Source organism: Anabas testudineus, chromosome 13, assembly GCF_900324465.2.
Source record: "Anabas testudineus chromosome 13, fAnaTes1.2, whole genome shotgun sequence".
Lineage (NCBI taxonomy): Eukaryota > Metazoa > Chordata > Actinopteri > Anabantiformes > Anabantidae > Anabas > Anabas testudineus.
This window is the reverse complement of record NC_046622.1, coordinates 21,664,161-21,687,885: the sequence shown is the minus strand read 5'-3', so window position 1 is coordinate 21,687,885 and position 23,725 is coordinate 21,664,161. Positions and strand designations below refer to the sequence as shown.

The following is a 23,725-nucleotide window of genomic DNA, read 5'->3' as shown; positions in this document are numbered from 1 at the left end:
ACATTATGCTGGCAGCATGTAGGGCTACAGTGCCTTGCTTAAGGACACATGGACAGGGGGAGCCAGAGGTTGAACAACCCTCATTATTAATTGATGATCATCAGTACCACCTAAGCATATTATAACTTAAACAGTGCAAACTAACATAAGGCCCAAACTGCTGCCATACAACATCCTGTGTTTAGGAGCAGCTCAAATCTGTCTTCTTCATTCATTATTTCCTCTGCAGCTCATCATTTCAGTCAGCTCCTGAAATGATGAGCTGAATTCTTTTTCTAAGATAAATCAATATTATCATTATGTAATAAATTAATCATGCAGTTAAGTAATTCTTAAGTGGGCGAGAGTGTTCAACAATCAGTATAATTAATTGTAGAGATGGTTTAATTCCCATGTCCTCCAGCAGCCCTGACCGATCTGTGTGTGTAGAGAGAAAATCATAAATCTTATTTTGGATGATGGAAAAACCTGGCAATCTGAGGAGATCATCGCCTGGGGAGTTTTTGTTGTTATTCTTTAGACTAATTTATCAATCTAATATTCAAACAGGAACTTATTCTGGCTGTCGTGCTTCTTCTTTCCCCTCACATGACCATACCCCAGGACCACTTTTCTTAAACACAACAAAAGATGTTTACATCTCAGGGTCGGAGCCTTTTTATTGACTGGGGGGGCGGAACAAAACATTACGTAGCACCACACGTAAGACGCTGTGCTCACGTCTTACGTCAACTCAAAATCGAAGTAGATTTCTCCAGGCGTACACTCTTTATTTTTGTGTATTGCAATAAACATTTTTGTACGCACATCATTCACCATGGTATGTTTAAAACCGCGGGAGCCTGCCGCTGTAAAGGAATACTCCTGAGGAATACCACGTATGGGATCGAAATCTACGCTTCTTTCAGCTAAGCTAACGTTATTGCATCTGTTAGCAAAACTTGCTAGCTAAGTAGCTAGCGCTTGCACTTAGCTATCCCTACCCTACCCGTCGAGCTAGCTATGCATTAGCACGTTAGCCTAGCTCGCTAACCAGTCACAACTGACAAAGGTAAACAACAATCCTTTTGAGTCCATTTATTGGAAATCGATTCTATTGTAACTTTCTCTAGTGAAATAACTAGGTGCGGTTGTCGATTAAAGCTGTATTATAACGCCCGTGGTTGTGCCGTTAGGACTGAACTACGAAGCGGAGAAATGGGGCAGCAACAGCGTCAACGAAAAACAATACAAAACCCCAATCCCTCATCACTGACTTACGTTAGGCCGGCCAAGCTAACAGTGGCTAACAGCTATACATTGCTGTGCTGCCGGGTGTAATGTTAGCATGTTTCAAGTTAATAAACCTTGCAGAGATAATCACAGCAACAGCCTGCAGACTAGATCTCACAGGAGACGCCGAGGATTGTACTTTAATCCAAACGACAGTTCATAATGCTGTCATTAGCTGTGTCGACAGTTGGTTCTTTGGTTGGCATGTAACGTTACATATGGAGTATCACTAATTGTGTAGCGGAGAAACGGTGCATTATAATTAGCTGTTGTAGCTTAAATGCAGGGAACCGAAAACAGATCTTGCTGTTTGGAGCAGCCTCTGTAAGTGTGACGTGTTAAGCATTACTCTCAGCCTTATCGACCTGCACTCCTATCTCGTGGATAAGATGTTTGGCACGCCTTTTGCGAATAGCTTATCATTGGAACATAATAAGAGCCCCGTACCATTGGCGTCTCTAAAGTTTAGTAAACGCTTACCCCAGATAATACACTTCCATTAGCATACCTTGGACATTTGGAATCTGTCATTTGGTTGTGAATCTGTAAAAGAAAAGAGGAATAATAATTCATTTAGAGTTTTGTAACTACTACACTGATATCATTATCACTGCTATTCTTTGCATATAATAATAAACTCAAGTGCCACTTCAGTTTTTCACTCTCCAATGCAGCTGATCTGAGTCTTCTTGCATCTTTGGCTTAGAAAACTTTATTTAGCTAAATAGTAATTGTCTTAATAGCACATAAAGACTATGTTTTGATGCTGTGTGATAAATGTGGGATGAATCTATCTCTCTGAGCACTCATCTTCACATTTAACAATGTGATTGATGTCTGATTGAATGCAATACAATTAGAATGTAATAGATCCTGAATAAATATTTGCTTGGTTAAGATTTGAATTTGAAGTCATGCAAGATTGTTCTCTCTGTGTGTTTGTTGATTTAATAGGGCACTGATGATGTGATCCTGAACGGGCCAGAGCGAATGAAAAAAAGCGTTTCCTGTTTGTGTCATTACCATCTAAAAGTTGACACACACACTTTCGGCCTCACTTCATAGGACAACTTCCCAATAATCCAGACGGCATCCCTGTCTGCAGATTTGTCTGCATCTGAACCATGTGAGGGCCCCTCGGTATAGTCTGAGGGGATCCCAGGACTGTTGCAAATACGACCCCGCTGTGCGGGGTGGGACTGATCCTGTCTGTGTCTGAGAGAGCAGTGTTTCTATTAGCCCTCTACCCATCACCCACACACACTCCTGGTCTCCTTATTGAGGAGATAAGCCATGATGTTCCGAGACCAGGTAGGTATCCTCACAGATTGGTTCAAAGGCTGGAATGAGTGTGAACAGACGGTGGCACTGTTGTCCCTCCTGAAGAGGGTTACCCGCACCCAGGCACGGTTCTTACACATCTGCCTTGAACACTGGCTGGCAGACTGCACAGAGATTCACATTCTTGAAGCAGAGGCCAACAATGCAGGTAGCTGAGAGTTTTATGTGCATTAATTATAATTACACTGTAAGTTCTGTCTTTCTGAAATAATAATAGGAAAACTTGTATTAAATCAGTAATAAAAGATTAATCACTGGTAAAATTGACTTTTGCCCTTTGTCATTAGCAATTGTCAGCCAGTGGAATCAGGAGCCAAAGGAGAAGGTGGTGTCATTGCTGCTGTCCCATCTGCCTCTGCTGCAGCCACGCAACAGCGAGGCCAAGTGTGAGTACATGAAGCTGCTGCAGAAGGTGTTGAGTCACACTATTGAGAGTAGCCTGTTTGTGGAAGAGAGCAGACAGCTGCTGTCTTATGCTCTCATCCACCCTGCCACCACACTGGAAGACCGCAACTCTCTGGCCATGTGGCTGAATCACCTAGAGGATCATCTGTCCGGCGGTTACGCACCCCGAGCCCCATCCAGCCCTTATCACCCACGCCAGGGTTCAGATGAATGGCCCAGTTCTGCTGAATCTCTAGACCCTGGCCATGCTTGGCACGAGAAGTCCCCCTCTTCCAGCACGTCTCCAGCAGGCCAGAACGGACACATGTCTTTCCCGGGCAGAATGTCCTCTCCCATCAACAGCAATAACACAGGTAATATTTCTTAATCGGGGGGCGGCAGTTAACATTGCTTAACATTTTTTCCTAAGAATGCAATTGTTTCCCATTGTTCCTTATGCCTGGGTGGTTTATTTTGCCAGGTCTGGGTGGGCAGATGCAGCCAAGCCCAATGAAGAAGTCCATGTCCGTTATTCCTTCCAGTCCCCAGGCCTGTGGATCTGAGTGGGTTATCCAGGATGATGCAGGGGGCAGGCAGAACTTCATTCCAACAGACCACGCTCCCCTTTCACCCCAGAGCAGTGTAGCCTCGTCGGGCAGTGAACAGACAGAAGAACAGGGCTCCACTCGCAACACTTTTCAAGAGGATGGTAGTGGCATGAAAGGTCAGAGTTGCACCTAAATGCGCCACGGCCACTTGTGACATTTGGCTGTACTTAAAAAAACATCCAACCAACAGCTGTGGTGATGAATGAATGTAACATGACTTTTTTGTCCCTCGTTGTGGGTTTGTTCTAGATGTTCCCGCATGGTTGAAGAGCCTGCGGCTTCATAAATATGCATCGCTTTTTTCCCAGATGACCTATGAGGAGATGATGATTCTCACAGAGCAGCACCTGGAGACACAGGTTTTTAAGCCTCTTTTTGCTTACACTGGGGATGGGCTTTGATTACTCCACCCTCCTTATCAATTGTGAACATTACTGTCCGGAAACCTGGGGATACATCAACTCTAAATGAGGCATGAAATTAAGCAAGCACCCTACAGTTATATCGAGCCAGTCGCACATACAAATGGTGCGATTTTGCCTCTGCCCCTTGGCTTTAATGAAACAGATGGTGATTAGGTTTGTTATTTAGTAACTGTATAAATTGCCCAGTGTTCCCACAAGAAATGACTGCCTGCTTCTCCTGCCTTCTTGTTATTTTCTGTCTCTCCCTTTTAGAACGTCACTAAAGGAGCACGGCATAAGATTGCCTTGAGTATCCAGAAACTGCGAGAGAGGCAGAGTGTGCTTAAATCTTTAGAAAAGGTATGGTGTTCTTCTCATGCTAAAAAAATGGGGCAACTGTTTTATTTTGGTAAATTTTCAGTTATACCAAAGAAAAACGCAGTGAGTGTTATTAATGCTGATCATGTGACACTTGATTTAGTTCAAGTAGGGAATCCCCATTCTGCCTGTTGGCACAGAAACACACTCAGAGCGAGACTGTTACTGATAACAGTTGATAACAGTGTCTTGCTATAAAGACATTTCAGTTTGCTTTGCTGAAACTTAAATCCAAATTTACAACTTAAATATCTGAGGCTTTCTGCTGACAGCATCACTCTTAAACTCAAAGCATACCTCCCTGAATATCTTAAACAGCATGTGACACTGATGTTGCTGTGTCCTGTCAGGATATTTTGGAAGGAGGAAACCTTCGTAACGCCCTTCAGGAGCTCCAACAGATCATCATCACACCCATTAAGCCCTACAGCCCTCCCAGTACAGCGCAGCCTGCCTCGGACACCACTGCCTCTCCCTCGGAAGCCGCAAAAACAGGAGCAGATAAAGAGTCGGTCTCAGAGGGCTTCCAGTCTCACAACCCGCCTCCCTGTGATGGAGACTCCTCTGCTACGCCTGTGTCAGATGGCGATATTGCTGGACAGTTCACCCGTGTCATGGGCAAAGGTAGGAATACAATGGAGATAATGTAGTTTTTGATTAGCAGATCCTAAAAACATATAACCTCCTAACTTAATACACAATCTATATCTAAATACACAAATTAGCGAATAACACCCCGATCAAAAATAAACTTAACACATGAACTTATATAAAGCCTGCTTTTTTATTTTAGTGTGCACCCAGCTGCTTGTGTCGAGGCCAGATGAGGAGAATATCAGCTGTTACCTTCAGCTCATTGAGAAGTGTCTGATACATGAGGTGAGATCCAACAGATGACATTTGCACATAATTATAATTTTACAGAACAAAAAATATTTCTTTAATCAAAATACCCATTTCTGGGAATTGCTATTAATAGACAATCACCTGTAGTTTTTTCTCTTGAGATGAACAAATCACTTTTGCTTTATAAAAAAAAAGAAAACCCAAATTCTGCATTATTTTTCTTAAAAATAAAACGACTAATGCTCTTTGAAAATCTGCTGCCTTTTGTCTTCTGCTGTCTCTTTCTCTCTCTGTCAGGCTTTCACAGAAACTCACAAGAAAAGACTGGTCTCCTGGAAGCAGCAGGTCCTCAAACTGCTCCGCCTGTTCCCTCGGAAAGCTATGCTGGACATGCCTGTGTACCGACAGAAAGGGTGAGACTCTGCTGGCCCTCTTTTACCTTTGATCTGTTACTTTAGCAGTAGAGGTGTCACACCAGCTCAGTGTAACCCTCTCACTGCATTGTCTGCTACTTTGATTCTCTGTCTGTCCCTTCCCTCAGTCAGATAATTTGATCACTTCTTGTGAAATGCAGTTCTTTTAACTCTTAGCAATTTCTAATATATGTTTCTTATTTTGTTCCAGCTGGACCTATGGGTCCAACTCCCTCCCCACAGCAGGCTCTGTGAGTGGGGGTGTAGGACGGCGGGGCCAGAGGCAATTCCAGATGGCACCGCGTGGACTCCCAGCCGGACGCATAAATCTTCTGAGTCCTGGTGGGATTGGAGGAGCATCTCCACGCCACACACTCACTAATCCTGCGCTGGCTGGCCAGGGTAGACAAGTTAGTATTACTGTCACTACCCAGACATTTTACTGCTGAACTACATAGTTAATATTTATCAAACATGGGATTTTTTTAAAGTTCAAGAGATTTTTGTGCTATAGGTAGTTATGTAGAACAACTTAACCACAAAAAAACTAAACTGTATATCTTGTCAAGGGGTGCTGAAGCTGATGTCGAGGTACACCCTGGAAGTCACCAGTCTATACATATATAGAGACATACAGCTATTCACACTCACCCAGTTAATCTAACTGCATGCCTTTGATTGTGGGATGAAAACCGAAGTAAACTCCACACAAAAAAGCCCACAGCTGACGCTGAGGATGCAAAGTGGGGGGGGGGCCTCCAGCTGTGATGCAGCAGTACTTACAGCTCCTCCACTGTGCTACCCATAATTGAACCTCTAAAGTCTTTTCACTATATTATTATTATAATCATTTCAGTTTATGTTGTCAGTTTTCATCAGTATTTCTATTCTCCATACCTGAAAAAAGCGACATACACGATAGTATGCCAGAGGAATCCTAATGCACTCTAATAAGCATGTGTTCTGAAAGGAAAACAAGTGAAAAAACAGGAGGCATTGGCATTTTAATCAGCACACATCAGACAGTACAAGGGGTCAGGCATCAAACTGACTCATTATCATAGCTTGAAGAGGTTTTGTTTAAAGAGTTTGCTGAAAGATAAGCCAGCCTCACAAAAAGAGTGGCATTTGTGTAATGGGAACTTATGTTTTCCTCTACAGAACCTGTGGTTTGCCAACCCTGGGGGCAGTAACAGCATGCCAAGTCAGAGTCGCAGCTCTGTGCAGCGGACCCACTCACTCCCTGTCCACACTTCCCCGCAAACCATGCTTATGTTCCAGCAGCAAGGTATAGTGTTAGACTGAGCTTTTATTTATTTATTTATTTAAATCACTGTCCTCATTTCCATTTGGGGATACTGTATCATTTTCTGCAGCACCATGTTTATGTACGTGTTTATTTTTGTGGCATTAAACTGGAATGGATTAGACTATACTTGAAAGTGGCAAATTTGATTCTGATAGTGAGTTTAATGAGCTCTGCCTGCAATTCGTTCTTTTGTTTTGTTTTTGTTTTTTGTTTTTTGTTTGTTTTAAAGGCCATTTGGTCAGATGCCAGCATATAGAGCTGCTCTCCCTCTGTGCCAAGGACAAAATAACAAGACATCTTAACGGCATGCTGCAGTAAACAATCTGTCACCTCATGCAGCATACATAAACTCTTGGTTGCCTTGTCTTTTGTGCTGGATGCCACAAACAAGCATTACAAATCCATCTGGAACGACTTTGTTCTGTTTTAATAGAATTGAAGCAGTGTAACAAAGTTTTGTGTTGAAGCCAAAAATTCATCTTTTTAACAGACTAATCGTGTTTTGTTTAAGAGTACAGGCCTACCTCTAATGTCATGTCCCTGGTCATTGCCACGTTTTATCATTTAGGAGTACTGTGCAGTTAGTTTTACCTTCTTTGTTGCTTTTTTGACACTTGATATGTACTTCTTAGTGCAAACACTCACAACTGGTTAATATTTAATGGATCCAGTTTAGGTTTGTTTAGATTTGTAGATATCGCCCACCCTCACTTTTGAAATGACTCACATTCTCCCCTTCTTGTACTGGTCTTCTGAATCATGTCTGCATCAACCTGAAGCAAATTGTAGTTTACACCTGACATCGGAAACCTCCTTGTGATCATGTTTTTGTTTGTCAGCAAGTGAAATGTAAAGTGTGACTCTGGGTGGACAAATGAAAAGACAGTGGTGGTACCAAACAGATTAACATCAGTAGTGATGTTATACTGTAGTGTGGGCTAAGCCCTCTAAGGATGAAATCCTAGAACCGCCCCAGTGAGAGGGTCTTGCCCATGTAAATATACAGTACATTCCAACTACATTCAAATCAGTTTCATGTCACATAGTGCAAATTACTTTCCCTCTAGTTTTGTTTGCTTCGAGCGTGAAGACAATGGGCTTTATGGCGGCTCTCACAATATTACAGACCTTAATTTTCCTGTGGACTGTTTTCATTCATTCCCTCAGAATGCCAAGTTCCAGGTGCTGACCTGGAGATCAACCCCACGCTGGAGTCACTGTGCCTCAGTATGACAGAGCATGCCTTAGGGGGTAAGTGTGCTAAGCAGACTGGTACTAAACAGGCCGCTAGCAGGCAAACCTCACACAACTTCTCGCCACAACAACCACAATGATTTTTACGTTCCATCTAGGCCATGAGATAAAGAAAAGCACTGATTTGTTCACCCACAGCTTCCCCTATGCAAACGTCTATTGATATTTCTGCTTCATACTTCATCAGTGATATTTGTGTATTGATATCTGATATTATCTGAGTTATACAATATCACTTGTGTAGTCATGGTTCTGCTTGTGCAGAGTGAAAGGTACAGACATACTGCACATGTGTACTCTAATGGAAAAAGATAGCACCATTGTATCAAACAAGTGTAAGGGTTAGTAACTCAGTATTAGTTTTCCAGAGTATTCTGGGACTGTGTAGAAAGGTGCGAGAGCTGCATGAATTTCTGAGTTAGATGGAATTTAGGGAGACAAAGGTTATTGATGCCTTTTTTGTGTCTGTGTACATAGCCTGAAAGAATTTTAACAGTGAATTCAGTTGGTTTTTTTTCCCTGGAAGTCTGAGAGGATATGATAAAATAGGATATAGAAATCTCCAGCATATAAATAGCGACAGTAACTGTCACAGTAGGGAACCACTCACTCACTTGACTTTTTCTGAAGAAAGTAACCTTCAGTGCGTTTACATGCGCTCAAATAACCAGGTTACTGAGATAAACCAGGTTTCTTGGGTAATCTGGGAACGAGTTTACATGCACTGAAGAAACCAGTTTACTGGAAATCCAAGTATACATGCAGCAACAAAAATCTGCCCTGGGCTGATTTTGGAAGCATGGTTCACTGATTCTAACTGTATAAAGAGAGAAAAGATGCTTTCTGACTTTCTTTCTTTCTTTTTTGATATGTGTGTTTGGGTAGGATACTGACAGAGCTGTGAGAGAGACACACAGACAGCCCAAACTATCTGAATTAAAGAAATACACGGTGAAAAGTGACTTATTTAGACGTCTATGGAGAACTTTGTGTTGGTTGTAGTTTCAGTTGGATTTCAGGCAGACTTTTCGAACAGCAGAGAAATCAGAGTTCTCTGAGAAATCTACCTGTGGAAATCAGGTTCTCTAATCCCCCACCACAGGTTTCCCATTTAGACGACAGTTGAGAAATTGGCTTGCTTAACAAAGCCGATCGTAGTCTGTGAACAGTCGATCAGCTGTGGCTGTTGTCTGCTGCATTCAGGGACAGTAAAGAATATTTTTCATCCATATTTTGAAGCCCCCCCAAAAAACTAAAACAACAAAAAACTAAGATATGAACCTAACCATGGTTAAAAAATAGACGTCTGAACAGATGTAAAACGCATATAAGGCATGTAGTGGATCTAAAAATGCCCCCACTTATCAGAAGGCATCAACAGTTTTTTCAAACCAAGGAAAAGGAGTAAAGGAAGGAAACTGTGAACCTCCCATTTAAAGTTGAATGTGTGTGGTACAGAATATGTTGTCATTGTAAATGTCTTGAAACATTTTTCTTCCTAATCTCCTCCTCAGATGGGACAGACCGGACGTCAACAATATGAAAAGAAGAAAGGAAAAATACACTTCAGTTGAGGCCTGTTCAGTTCCTCATCACCCAGCACAAAGATATACATATGCTTAAAAAACACACACACAAAAAAAAACAAACAGGCAAAGCAGTCACTACAAAATGACAAAAAACTGTGTATATGTTCTCTAATATTTTTGTACTTTATTATATACAACTAAGTTTATTAAAAATGGAATACAGATGATTATTATATTGCAGGACAGAGAAAAAAAAGGTTAACTGTGCAAACCGTTCCATGTCACCTGCAGGACTGTGACATGAAGTTCAGAGGCTCAGTTTGCCGTGGTCTGAGAAAAAAACGGTGGATTGGTGCTGTCTTAAAGAGGTTCTGCCCTCTGAGTTACTCTTCTTTTTCTTCCTGCCTTGGAGCAGGACTTTGTATCTAGAACACATGACAGCCGCAGCCCCTGCGCCACACTATATGTAGAATCAAAAATTTTCCAGCCAAAAGTAAGGCACTTCTATTAAGTTATCTCTGCTATTAGGCACTAAACAGTAATTGGCCCGACAGATACTGCTCACTGAGATTCCACAGGTGCTGACGAACAGACACCGGTACTCTTCCTAGCCACCCTAATTGCTCTATAACTAGTGCTAGTGAGGGCTTGTGTTGGCTGAAACTTAGACCTCTTTCCTTGGTTCTTCTCTCTCCTCTCAGGAGAACATTTTTGTGGCAAAGGCAGTAAAAGGAAGGACTAAAAGAATTAAGGAATAGCTTGTTACCCATCCGTGGGCATACCCTTTGTCTTGGTTGTTTCCCTAAACAAAGAGTCAAAATAGAAATGACTGTCCTCCTCTAAACTTCTATAAAGCCAAAGAGAGGGGTTGTGTGATTGTTAATTTGAGAAGAATATTTGTAGTGAAATGCAACAGAATGGTGTAATTCTTTTTAAGAAGAAAAGCAGTTTGAAAAATTTATGCCAGCTGCAATTTGTCTCTGTTATTTTATGCCCTACTACGTAAATGATGATGAATCTCATTTTGTGCCGAGGAAACCCCAGAGGGGCGAATAAGGGCTGGTGAGGTTTGTACTGTGCGAGAAGCTGATACAAGGAGGGTAGAGTGTTTTCAATTTACACTCTAATGCCGGGTGAGAAAACTAAATGAAACCCAATTTCAACCCTGTGGCCCCCTTTTTATGATTGGCTGTGAAAAATTGAATCTTGATCTTGTAATAAATGCTCTGGAGCGCAGCGCCTCACCGTCTCGGTGCCCTCTTCCTCAGATGGCCAACGTGATGATTTGATGAATCATACTTTCCAAGGTGCTTGATGATGTCCATATTTTCTGTTTGTGTCTCGATGTGTTTCAGTCAGAACCCGAGCATTATCATGTGGTATCAGTGTTGAATCAAAAACTGTCTAATACTGCCTCTGCCTTTGAATGTGGCAGAGCGGAGGTGCATGTATGTGTAATATGGTCTTAACTTTTGGATCACTTTTGGTTGCATCATAAGGCAGGGATAACCATTCACATTTTATTTCAGCAGAGCCATAGGAGGTATGTCTAGTAAAGATGGTTATTTACAGATATCTTTTCCAATTGTAGTTTTTTACTCTCCCTTGATATTGATAACTTATGCTTATTTTCTATAATCGCATGTTTTGCCACACTAATACAGCACTGTTGTAGATAGAGGACATGATGGTTGATGGTGCTCAGAGTCGCCATCAACTAAAGAGCAGAAACCTTGCAACTAATGTTGTATGTTTATATCGCCTAAATGTCACTGTTTACATCTCTCTGGGATAACGCCCAATTCATGTTGTGTGATGTCATGAATATCCCATTGTCTCACTATGTAACACATTAAAGAACTGAAGCCTTCTCGAACATGAGCTGGCTGGGTAGAGCCTGAATGTGTTCTACCCATTAATCCATGGACTCCATATGAGTCTCAGTAGATTTTTCAAGTGATAGCCGTGTGAGGCATGTGACGCCTCGATTTTCTGGTCATGTGCTGACTACAGAGGATAGCTTTCCTGGCCTCGCAGTTGACCTGTTTGCTCTCACGTCGTGGTAAACTGTCTGTGTGGTGTCTGAAATGCACAGCTCCAGCATCTTCAATACGTTAATGGTCTTGAGTAGTATTCTAGTCATGGATTTCTTCAGAGCAGGCTCTTGGATAGATCTGACTTACTAAAAGCATCACACTCATTCCCACAAAGGATTTAAGTGAGTTAGCAATTCTCACAACTTTAAGACTCGGCTATCTTATTTTTAACTACTCTATACTGTATATGTATTGTGTTATGTTACAAAGGGCTCAGATTATCCTTTTCATGGCCCCTGAAGCTTTAGATATCCCACATATTACTGCATAGACACAGAGGTACAATGCAGCAGATTGCTGCTAGTGTCTGTACAATGGAGATGCAGCAGGGGATGACAATGCTTATCTGAGCCAAAAATGATGTGATTATGAGTAAACTGAACACTACTAATAGGCCAAGGAATATGTTTACTCCATGTTTACATTCCAGTGATGCATGAAATGAGTTGGGGAAATGCACTTCATAAGTTCAGCCTGGTGTATTTTCACATACCGAGCATCCACTAGGAGGTACAGAGCCTGTGTCGTTTGGAGACTTCTACCAAGTGGTCCTTAGATCATGTTAATGTCCCTGCCAGGCTTAGTTATTGAATTAATGCAGCCAGCTGTAGGCTACATTTCTTATATTTGTCTTGTACAATTTATATTTAATTCTGACGAGTCCCTGGATATTTTCTAATATTTTATGAACTTTTTGCATCCCATGCTTTCACTCTACTTTTTTACTGTCACTCATATGTGTGAATGGTCTGAAGTGCAGCATCCGTCGGATCATTGACAGTCCAAATAAAGAGGTTCAGTTCTTTTGCAACTTAACTTGTGGTTCATGTGTATTTGCCTGCTCTCACTCATCCTTACACATGCTGACATTCTGACGAGACCGGAGAAACGACGCCGATGACTTTGTACTTCCGGGTTGCAGCAGTTTATTTAGAAAGCTAAAATGAGCTAGCCGCCTTTTAGTTAACGTCATTAGTTTATCAACGAATAAACACAAGATCTTTCGTCTGGAACCCTGGGGACAACTACCTGGGTATGCTCACAGTTTATGTTGTGATTGTTAAAGACTAATGTACGTTGCGTTAAGTGCACCTTAACCTTTCCTCGTACAGTAAAGAGTAGTGTTACCCAAGTTAGCACAGAACTAGCAGTTAGCCTCTTGACCGTAAACAGCTGCTTGCTAAAGATGTTAGCTAGCTAATGTTAATGGCATCTATTGATGTTTAACTGTAAACTGATAATTGAGTTGTCGGTTTGATTTAAGGATTTGACATCTTGTCCGTGTTTAAGTTTAGCGTTTGGTAACTGAAGGTGTAGGGAGAAAAGTACAAATATTTGGACTCGACCTTCCGCTTTCTCAGCATTGAGCTAACCTGACGTTATGTGACCTGACAGAAGTCCATCCCGTTTACCGAGCGTCCATGATCTTTATTAAGACTCAGGGAGGATGTTGGTTAATTAGACACAACAACCAGATAAACGTTAAAGGAAAGAAAACTTAACCTCATTAGCGACGCAGTTTGTTCTTCGTCAACTTTTTTGTTGTTCAGTTAAAACCGCTAGCTAACTAATAACTGATTAGAGACTAGTGTTAAAAGTTAATGACCATTTAACTTAACGTTAACGTGTTAATGTTGTGAATGCACATGTTTACTGTTGTAAGAATAATAACATACCTACTAATAAATGAGTGCGGTGACTATGATAACTAGTTCAATGTTAACTGTAATTAGCCTAGTTTTTGGTAAACAGAACCTCCCTCGGTTGATCAGAGCTAAACAACGATGTATTATTATTATTTGAATATATAATGGATTTAAAACTTAACAGTGCTGCTCAAAGTCCAGAAAAGCTAACATGGAGGATCAGACCGTGTGAGCCAGGCCCTGCTGCAAACTGTCTGAATAGTAGAAGACATTCAATCCAACACGACCATTAACAAGCTTTGTTTTCTTTGTGTGTGTTTTATTGTTTTACATGATGTTTGGGGATCTGGGCTTAAAGATTAATGTAGTTATTGAGAAAATGATTAGTAGAAAAAATGATAGTGAACGTTATTGTCAGTTTAGATAGAACTTGAAGCTGGTTTGTTGTATTTATCCACAAATCCAATATGTATAGTCAGAAATTGGAGGATGTGTTACTCATAATGGCTTTAAAAAGACAATTTCAGGCTCTAAAGCAAACTCTGGTTCTGTTTTGCAGGTTGCTTACAGTCTCTCTAGCTGCATTGGGAGGGGGATGATGTCTCATACAAAGGATGTGGATGGAAAATTTCCTGCTGAAAGCTAATTGCAATTACAAGTCATTCTTTGGCAACTGTCTGGAGTGGCGCATCAGTTTCAGTTTCACCACATAATCCATCATGTCACTACCAAAGGAGTCAGGGAACCGAGGGAAAGATCGAGAGAGGGGGGCCCGTCCCAAAGTGAGACAGAGCCGATCAGAGGAGAGACGAGACGCAGGTGGTGGCAGGAAAGGTGGAAAAGAGAAGAAAAAAGGCCTTGCCTCCCATGAACCAGCAGCTGAGCGGCCTGTCAGTGATGGCTTTGAATATGGTGAACTATTGAGTGACCTAGAGAGCAGGGACCAATCTTCCTCTTCTCTGAAGGAGAGTTGGAGGTGGCAGGGTTTGGAAGTCGCAGCCTCATTACTTGGACAGGAACGGGTAACAACCAAACCAGGACTGGGAACAGCTGGCTCAGTCAGCGACTTATCTGCACCAAGCGAAGGTGATTGCAGAGGATCGAGCAGCAGTCGCACTCTTCGACAGAAAATCCAAGATGCAATGGGGCAGTGTTTCCCAATCAAGACACACAGTGCTGCAGCACCACCTTCACCTCCACAGGCTCTGTCATCATCAACTGCGTGTGCCTCCTCAAAGCGAAAGATCCTACTCAGTGAGTTAATGTTGGATGACTGCCCTTTCCCCGTAGGATCCGAGCTGGCTCAGAAGTGGTATCTCATTAAGCAACACACGGCCCCCATTACTCAGCCTCCTACGCTTGATTCTGCAGTGGTGTGCAGTCCCCCAAAATCAGCCATGGCTACAGTAGTGGAGGATGTAGATGATAGGTTGCGAGAGCGCAGGCGCATCAGCATTGAACAGGGTGTCGAGCCACCACCCAATGCAGAGATCCACACATTTGAGGTGACAGCCCAAATTAACCCTCTCTACAAACATGGCCCCAAGCTGGCTCACGGTATGAATGAGTTAGCTGGTACTGACAGGGCCTCCGTCCATCAGCAACAGCAGCTTCTTCTCCAAAGGCAGCAACAACACCAGCTCCTGCTACAGAGCTGTTTGGACACTTTAGATGAGGTGGTGGCCTCGGCCTCAGCGTCGGCCTCTGTCCACACCTGTGACACCATCTCTGACCCTTTGGTTGATCCAGAGGCTACAGCAACCAACATGCCCTCTAGAACAACACTTCCTCAGACTGAACATCAAAAATCTCACGATGGCTACCGCATTCACACTCAGATTGATTACATTCACTGCTTAGTTCCAGACCTGCTGCAGATCACCAACCTCCCCTGTTACTGGGGTGTCATGGACCGTTACGAGGCAGAAACGCTGCTGGAGGGAAAACCAGAAGGCACCTTCCTCCTGCGTGATTCTGCCCAGGAAGACTACCTCTTTTCCGTCAGCTTCCGTCGTTATGGCCGCTCGCTACATGCGCGCATCGAACAGTGGAACCACAATTTTAGCTTTGACGTACACGACCCGAGCGTCTTCCACGCTCCCACAGTTACAGGGTTGCTGGAGCACTACAAGGACCCCAACTCCTGCATGTTCTTCGAGCCGCTGCTCTCCAACCCTATACACCGCACACAGCCCTTCAGCCTGCAGCACATCTGCAGAGCAGTCATAAGCAGCTGTACCACCTATGATGGCATTAACATGCTTCCCATTCCAAATGCATTGAAAAAACACCTGAAAGAATACCACTATAAGCAGAGAGTACGCGTACGGCGAATGGATACATGGTGGGAGTGAAGAACGATTAAAAATAACTGACTAAAAGAAAGTACTAGATACATTTTTAATTAATGCAAGATTCCTCTAACTGAACTGAACAAGTCTTGTTCTTCACGCTATATTAACCTACACCGCACTACTTATTTATTTTATTCCTGCTGTACCTGTCTTAACAATTGTACTAAACATACACTGATGAGACAATATGTAATCTCACTGACCTTGCACTCCCACGTTCTTTATGCTCAAATTAAACTTATTTAGACCTGTGATGTTCAGAGAACCACCTTGGCATGTCATGTGTTTTCTAGTGTGACTAAATCAGCTTAATTATCTGACAATAGGAGAAAGTTTCATAGTGTGACTTGAGATGATTATAATAGAGTTGTTCATCAGTCACGTACTGAGAAGGTGGAACACATACTGGCATACTGGTTCCTTTCTTGTTACTGAAGTGTGGAAGTGCAGCACGTCTGCAGTATTAATCATTGTTTCCCACATTGGGCCCATGGCTGACTGTAAGGGGTGAGAGACAAGTGCATGTGCTACCTGAGCTTATTAGCAAGGAGACTGGTTGCTCCGGAATAGACATTTTCACATGTTGAAGATTATGTTCTCACATTAGTTTTTAGTGTCATGGTCCAGATGCAAAGATTGAATCATGCCCATGTTCCGCTTCATTCAGCTGCGTTGTCTTCACCTTGCATCCTATAACCACCCATAGTGTCTACTATCAGGTTAAATTGCATGCAGTCAGTGCCAACAGTCTTTATTATTTTTAAAGTGAAAGATCAAATCTGGCCTCCATGAACCTGTCGGGTCTTATCAGAATGGAAATGATGTAGCCTAGACATTCATGGATTTCAGATTTACTCCTCCTTTGTCCACGGGTTTGGTTGGTTTGCTATAGAAAAAACAAAACAAGAACATTGCATGTAATTGTGGTGCAAAGTCCCAGATCCTTAAAGAAACAAAGTCTTGTTACACTTCCTGCTGTGTGTATTTCAAAGAGGCAGTGTGCCTGCACACTAATCCTCCATTACCACAGAGAAAAGGCACTATGAATGATGGGAACATGATTCTTAACAGTAGGAATGATGAGTAACAGATATGGTAGAAGTACACAAAGTCGGTACTCAAATAATGGTGCAAGTACACAAACAATACTCCACATCAAATAGTACCACTTTATATTTTGTACTCAAGTAAAAGTACTCTACAAAGAATGCCATGTATTTTTAACACTGCTGAAGAGGATGACAGTAAAGTACAGACCAATTTGTTCACCAGTGTTTAAGAATAATCACAGAACATTTCTAATAATTAAAGAGTAAAGATAAAGATCTCTACTGACTTGTGTGTCCATTTCATGAACTGGCAGGTGGTTAATCTAAATAAATGCATCATTATTCATTCATTTATTTTCAATTAAGACTCTGTAGTATGTCTTCAAAAAAGGAAGAGTGCAATATTTCCCTCTGACTTGTAGTGGAGTAAAAGTAATGTGAACTGCAAATACTTTATTAAAGTACATGCACCTCAAAATTGCACTTAGCTACTATAATTGAGTAAATGTACTTAATTAGTTACCACCCCTGGCGAGAAGGATTGTATTTGGAGTTTGTAGAGCGTTAACATGAAGTCAGTTACAGAGATAAAGCACTGGAAAGCTTTGCTAGGTCGAACCAGCTGTACGATTCAACCTTAAAGGCACGGAGGAGAAGTGAAGCTTAAAATGCAGCATAGGAGCCTAAATCAAGAGGAACACGCAGTGGAACAGTTCTATCGGAGTACAGGGTACATGGTGTGATATGTCTGTGGTTAATACTTTGGTAAACATTGGTAAATTTAGATAAATATAGAAAAATAAGTGTACTTATTCCTGTTTCAGTCTTTCCAGTAAACTGCAACTTGTATCAGATACATTCAAAAGAGTCTATGCATTTCTTTAATTAAAAAGTGACAATGAATAATTGAAAAAAGGGTTTGATCAAGAATGGCAGACAATGATATTCTAAAAGAATCCCCGTATCACAAACAGAATAAAAAGCATTTCATGCCACACAGACTTTCAGTTACCTTATTATCTAGGACTTATTCAAATGTTAATTGGAGAATTTACCTTTTATGCAGAGGAGTCATTTTCTGCTGTGTGTGAATAGCATTCTGTATTACTGAAAACACTCGTGACAAAGCACAAAGCTAATCGTCATACGTGCTAAGTAATAATCACAAAAGACAACCATCCCAGTGTTAATGGCAGAGCATGGAGAATGGATGCCATGTAGTCTTCTGAACTGCTGTGTATTCTGCTCGAGAGGGGTGATTTGATGAGCGGGATGCAAATCTTCCTTGACAAGCACTCATCCACTAATGAAGCTGCTTTACAGTGATTTTAACAGCAGTTCCAAGGCAGCATTTAAGTCTGCATTCACAATACAAACTGAGGATCTTTGACCTTTGTATGCTTAATTAAGCTGCCATAAAAACCAAGTTATGAAATAAGATTTTCTCTTATGGTAGACATTTGATCTGTCGAGCATACACAAGTGTGGGCTATACTATCAACCCTGTGCACAAGCAATTTCAGGCACGAGATGGCTCAAGGCTTTTGTCACCATAATGCAATGCTCTGTCATATTGTTTCCTTGACATATTAATATGTTTCAGGATCATATTTTAAGGTTAGTTTATTAAGTTTATTAAACAGATGCCATAATTTCTTATAGTTCTGTAAGAAAAGAACTAAAATTAATAAAGTTACTGTGTCTGTCATACTGTCATTTACTTAGTTGCCAATAATTGCTAGTGTACATGCAAACAGCAACAAGAATATAAGGTGCTTACTGGAACCAGTGATGCCATAGAAGAATCGCTTTAATTTCTACAAAGAACCTTTTAGAAAGTGGTTCTACAAACGGTTCCTCATAGAACTGTTAATAAATAGGTTCAGTAAAGCACCTTTTTCAAAGGGTGTGTGGATCCAGCTGTTAGCATTAAAGAACCGTTTATTAGCATAGTCATTTAAAAAGCAGCTTGTCAGATTTCAGATAAAGCTAAAACTAATGAATGTGTAGCAGGTTCCTCTGGAAATGTCTCAGAATTTGTACGACTACATGGGACATGATGAGAAAGTTCAAATAAAATACCATTTCAGGAACCATGTAGTTAATTATTATGCACATTTTTCTCATGACAAAGCAGCATGTCCAGCAAACAGGAACTGCTGTATTAGGTGCAGCACAGCAGGTGGCTGTAAAGAGCTTTGCTGCGTTTCACGCTGGCTGCTCTCAGGCCTGCGTGTTCTCTGTGTGTGGCGTGTTCAGACGGTGGGACTGAGTGTGGCTGCTGCAACTGGCAGCGCCGTGGCACTCATCATGCAGGTATTACAGGTCCCTAGGGAGGAAGGAGGACTTTTCTTTGCCTGGATCAGCGGGCCCAGAGGGACAGCATGCTCAAGCAAAGCAGAAAGCTGATTGGCTACACATACTTAGCGTTTGTGCCTGTTTGGACCTATTTTTCCCCCCCTCTCTTCCACTGAGGGAAGAGATTTTCCTCTGAGCCTGATCTCTGCAGTTGAGCATCAGGAGGGTGGAGAATGAGCTTGGAATGTTGAGAACACCTGGGGACAATTACTTCCCTAAATAATCTGCCTGTTATAATCTAACAAATGCCCTTATCCACACTGAGAAGAGGAACGCATTCCTGTGACTGAGGAAACGGTGCAGCTGAGGAGAGTTATTTTTGGTCAGGGAAAGAATCTAGGTGAATTCCGACCTTGAACATGAAGAGAAACAGTCTTGCCTATTTCGAGACGCACTTCTTTCAAACAGAGCACTTCATGTCAAAAGCAAATAAGCAACCCCCCCCCCCAGGAGGTTACATTGCCGCACTGTGACATGCTTACACTTGATGCTTGTTTCCCTGGAAGCAAGCCTTTGACAACATAATCTAGATCTGAAATCTGAAATGCACTCCTGCTCTCTCAGCCTCCTCTACTACAGAACAAAACACCAAGTTCTCTAATTTGGAGCTGCTTGTGTTCCTCCTGCCTCTGTTTGTCACTCTCCTCTGCTCTGACAGGTCGTTGATGGAATAATGCGGGGTGCTGGGCATGCTACAGCTAAGCCAATGGATACAACACAGATTGATGGGATAGCTGTGTAAATGACACAGCCATTAACCAAGAGGCGGGAAAATAAATTCCACGATATACCACGGACAAATGATGATGATGTTGGACTGTATATGAACCGTTCAAATGAACACATGCTGTAATTTGATGTCAAAATGTAGTTGTAATGTGCACCATAATGTGTTTGTACATACGGCCTGTAATGGAGCAGATAACACAGATATAATTATAGATAAGCATTGTTTGCTTTGAAAGCAGTGGTTAATTATAACAAGCCTCCACAATGGCTGCTAAAAAGGTCCATGTATCATAATGTTGATACATAAAATGGCATAACTCCTGCTCTCTGTGGCTAATTATTCTGTTGTACCGCGGTTACAGTGACCACTGTGTGTTCGAGTGAAAAGGGACTAATGAGAAACAAAGGTGCAGGCCTTGCCAGCCAGTTATTGTAAGAGTCATTCCTCAGAATGAGCAACCAGTATTCATTTTCCATCCTTTTTAACGTTTTGTGACAGGGTGGTCAAGTTTCATCTGCAGGGAAACGTCTTGCAGGAGCTCAGGCGCCTCAATTATCTGGACTCACACAAACCATCACATATCTTTGTTGTCACTTCGTTACACGTGGACAATTGTCTTGGAAATGAATTGCCCTTTGCTACCATACCTTACTATGAAACCATATTTGTTTGATAACGTGCCATTTTACTTCATTAAAGTGATTGGATTGTATTGGAAACGTTGTTGAGTTGTGTTGTGAGTCATATTATTGCAATAAGTCACAGGCGCTCTCCCTGTACGGTCACATCCCATGATGCTTACAGATCCATGGTTTAGACCATAGGTTGTACGGTGGTGATGACATTTTCAGAATGTATCAGTGTAACTTGGTGACTGTGTTGAACAGAAATATTTAAATGTGCATTTTTAATTTCTATTTGACAGTTGTTACTAGAAGAATTTTGCTATTGAATGTACTGTATATGCAGAGCTGTTTAACAGCACACATTTCGACTTGTTATAAAGGGAAACCCAGCAGTGTTACTAATAAGATCATTTGTTTCAGTAAACCATGCCAGTGTGACAGTTAATCAAAAGTGGTAAGTACATTTACAAGTAGTGTATTTAAGTATAGTAATTGTCCTTTACTGCATTTTATATTACTCCAATACAAACCAGCTAAAAATGTTATATTGAACTCCAATGCATTCATTTTAATATCATTAGTTAATAGTTTCTTTTTGCAGGATAGACTTTTATAAAAATCTTTATATATTAATGTAATGATATGTATCATTAATGGATGTCACATTATTGAAGAAAATTAAAGGATATTTCTACCTGCAGTGGAGTATTTTTACTGGAGTACAAAGCTCTGCAAATAACACCAGGGCCTGTAACATAAGCAAATAAAGAAAGTCATTAAAACGCATAGAATTAATTACAAAGTTATTATTTTATCTTAATAACGTCAACAACAAGATAAAACAAACAAAAACTGACCTGATAATAAAACTAGCATCAGGCAGCTGTTCCGGCGGCCATCTTTGTTTGGCAAAGTGGGTTAAAGGTGTTTTTGTTTGTACGCGGAAATATTTTAAAACTCAGTAGTAAAGACGGATGAGAGTTTGAGGTAATAAAAGATATTTTCAGAAGAGATGTAGCATTAGGTAGCTGTCAAATGTCCTGCTGGGGTTTTCAAATATCCGGTTGTGGAATTAGCTTTGCTAAAGGCACTGTGTCCTGAACTGCTAGCGTTAATAACCGGGGCAGAGGTACTAAATGTATAAAAACAGTGACAAGCAGGATGAACAAACTGCAGAAGCTACAGACGACACGCTAATAAATAATGTCCGTGTTTGTAAAGTCCAGACTAAAGCAACAAGCGTGGAGCAGCGTGGGACACAGGACGTCACGTCGAGTCATCTGGTCCCGGCTGGAGTTAGGCTGAGTTATAAAGGACTTCACTTCCAGAGAAAACAGCGGACAGACATGTGCTATGGAGACAACAGCAATGTCTCAGAGGACAAAAATGCATTCAGCGCAAGCAAGGCAGGTGCACCATAATGGAAAATGTAAATAATGAGACTCTAGAGAAGAAGAGTCCCATATGATGAGATGATCAGAAACCCAAACACAGAAGAAACAAGCACCTGACCCCCTGTGGAGGATTCCAGCCACAAAGTGAGTCATTATTTTAGCACTTTAAATGGCACTGATGTGCTCCACAAAACCTTAGCTTGGCTCTATGCTGTTTAAATACTCTTGTTATTTATAAAATATCCACTCTCTGTCTCTCTCTCTCTGTGTGTGTGTGTGTTGCACTTGCAGCTGTTTAACTTGGTTTGATGATCAGCATTATACAGGATTGTGCACACAGTTTGTCTGGTTTGTGGATTGTTGTTTGGAATTAGTTTTAGCTGTTGATGGTACGTCTGTCTTGAGCTGTCTGTGTCCACCAGCATGTTGTCTGAGCTTGCAGCATTTGTGCAATTAGCTTTTGTTTACCAGACATACTAATTTAAAAATATGACCAACAAATGTGTCAAATTATTCACTCTTATTGTACTCAAAGCCATGTTTCCATCCAAATATGCACAAAATGCGCCGTCTGCATGAGGTAATGCAATAAAAATCCCACTTTTCTCATTTGTATAATCTCTACACCACTGTTAATGGCAGCTGTGGTGACAGGCAGCAGACGTGACTGGCTTTAAAACAAGGTAAACGTCAGCAGTGCTATAAATTTAGATTACCTGTATTAACTGTCCGCCTCCTCACTGCCTGTTTAGTGTTAAGCATAGTTATTACCTCAAAGTAGACTTTATTCTGTTCGGTGCCTCATCAATACGAGTTGGTGGGAATGAGGGAGGATGTAGTGAAAACTTGCACATTGCAGTTTAACCATATTGAGGTTTAATAGCAGAGAGGTCCTGACAGGTTGAGCATGTCATGTTGGTTTCCATTTCACTGATTGAGTTATATTCTGGTATTGCACATCACTCAGTGGTAAGTTTTTACGCCCTTGTGTTCCAGTTAATATATTTCTGCAGCTTACTCAGTCAAATCTGCAGAAACAGTATAATGTCCAGACATGTTGAGTAAACTGATTTAAGGTTTAAGGTTCCAGGCAAACGTTGTTGATAGGCAGCAGATAGCCCCATTATAATACTAGAGTAAATAGAAATAGTTTTTCATCACTTCTTCTTCATTGAAATGATTCTGTTTGCAAACTGGAACAGCACAGTAAAACCGATTTGCCACCCAAAACAGATTTCATCTGTAAATTTGATTGCATGGATATGTGGACCAGAAGACGTCCTCTTAATTTCATTCACTGGAAGGTGTGACATAGACTCTCGTCTATGTCACACCGACTCTGGCTTATTTGATTGCTATTCTGGTGGAGGTTATGTGAGTTTTGTCTATTTCTCATCATTAAAATCTTCATTACAAATCTGTTAAAGATTAATGAAAGAAACCCACAAGGTAAAGTAGCATTGTAGCAAGTGAATATTTACTTTGCATTTTTTGTCTCTTCAAATCTGCATCATAGATGTTGGTGTGAGAGAAGAGGATGCAGAGGATAGGGTTAAATGGAGGCAGATGATTTGCTGTGGCGACCCCTGAAGGGAACAGTCGAATGGAAAAGAAGAAATCTGTATCATATATGGAAATTATATTGTGAACATAAATTGAACAAAAACTGTCTCTGACGCCAAAATGCTGTTACACAAATATAATCGAAAGACCATGCACCAGTAAAAGTTAGAC

The 23,725-nt window shown here is 41.3% G+C and overlaps 2 protein-coding genes across 4 annotated transcripts; both read left to right on the top strand.

The window, feature by feature from the left end:
* The first annotated feature begins 723 nt into the window (after nt 1-723).
* Nucleotides 724-11,608, top strand: LOC113166679 (protein Smaug homolog 2). Of its 2 annotated transcripts, none has more exons than XM_026366794.1 (13): nt 724-878; nt 2,227-2,761; nt 2,901-3,371; nt 3,479-3,721; nt 3,855-3,964; nt 4,283-4,369; nt 4,738-5,011; nt 5,181-5,266; nt 5,531-5,646; nt 5,858-6,056; nt 6,808-6,934; nt 8,123-8,206; nt 9,724-11,608. In XM_026366794.1, the coding sequence occupies exons 2-13, from the start codon at nt 2,566-2,568 to the stop codon at nt 9,750-9,752; spliced, it is 2,022 nt and encodes a 673-aa protein (XP_026222579.1). In that variant the 5' UTR covers nt 724-878; nt 2,227-2,565; the 3' UTR covers nt 9,753-11,608. The 2 variants fall into 2 exon arrangements, with proteins under 2 accessions (XP_026222579.1, XP_026222571.1); XM_026366786.1 differs by having other exon boundaries at nt 724-1,051.
* Nucleotides 11,609-12,723: 1,115 nt separating this feature from the next.
* On the top strand, nt 12,724-17,162 carry socs9 (suppressor of cytokine signaling 9). Of its 2 annotated transcripts, none has more exons than XM_026366804.1 (2): nt 12,724-12,867; nt 14,040-17,162. In XM_026366804.1, exon 2 carries the CDS (start codon nt 14,200-14,202, stop codon nt 15,832-15,834), a length of 1,635 nt encoding a protein of 544 aa, XP_026222589.1. In that variant the 5' UTR covers nt 12,724-12,867; nt 14,040-14,199; the 3' UTR covers nt 15,835-17,162. The 2 variants fall into 2 exon arrangements, with proteins under 2 accessions (XP_026222589.1, XP_026222595.1); XM_026366810.1 differs by lacking the exon at nt 12,724-12,867 and adding an exon at nt 12,884-13,790.
* The last annotated feature ends 6,563 nt before the right edge of the window (nt 17,163-23,725 follow it).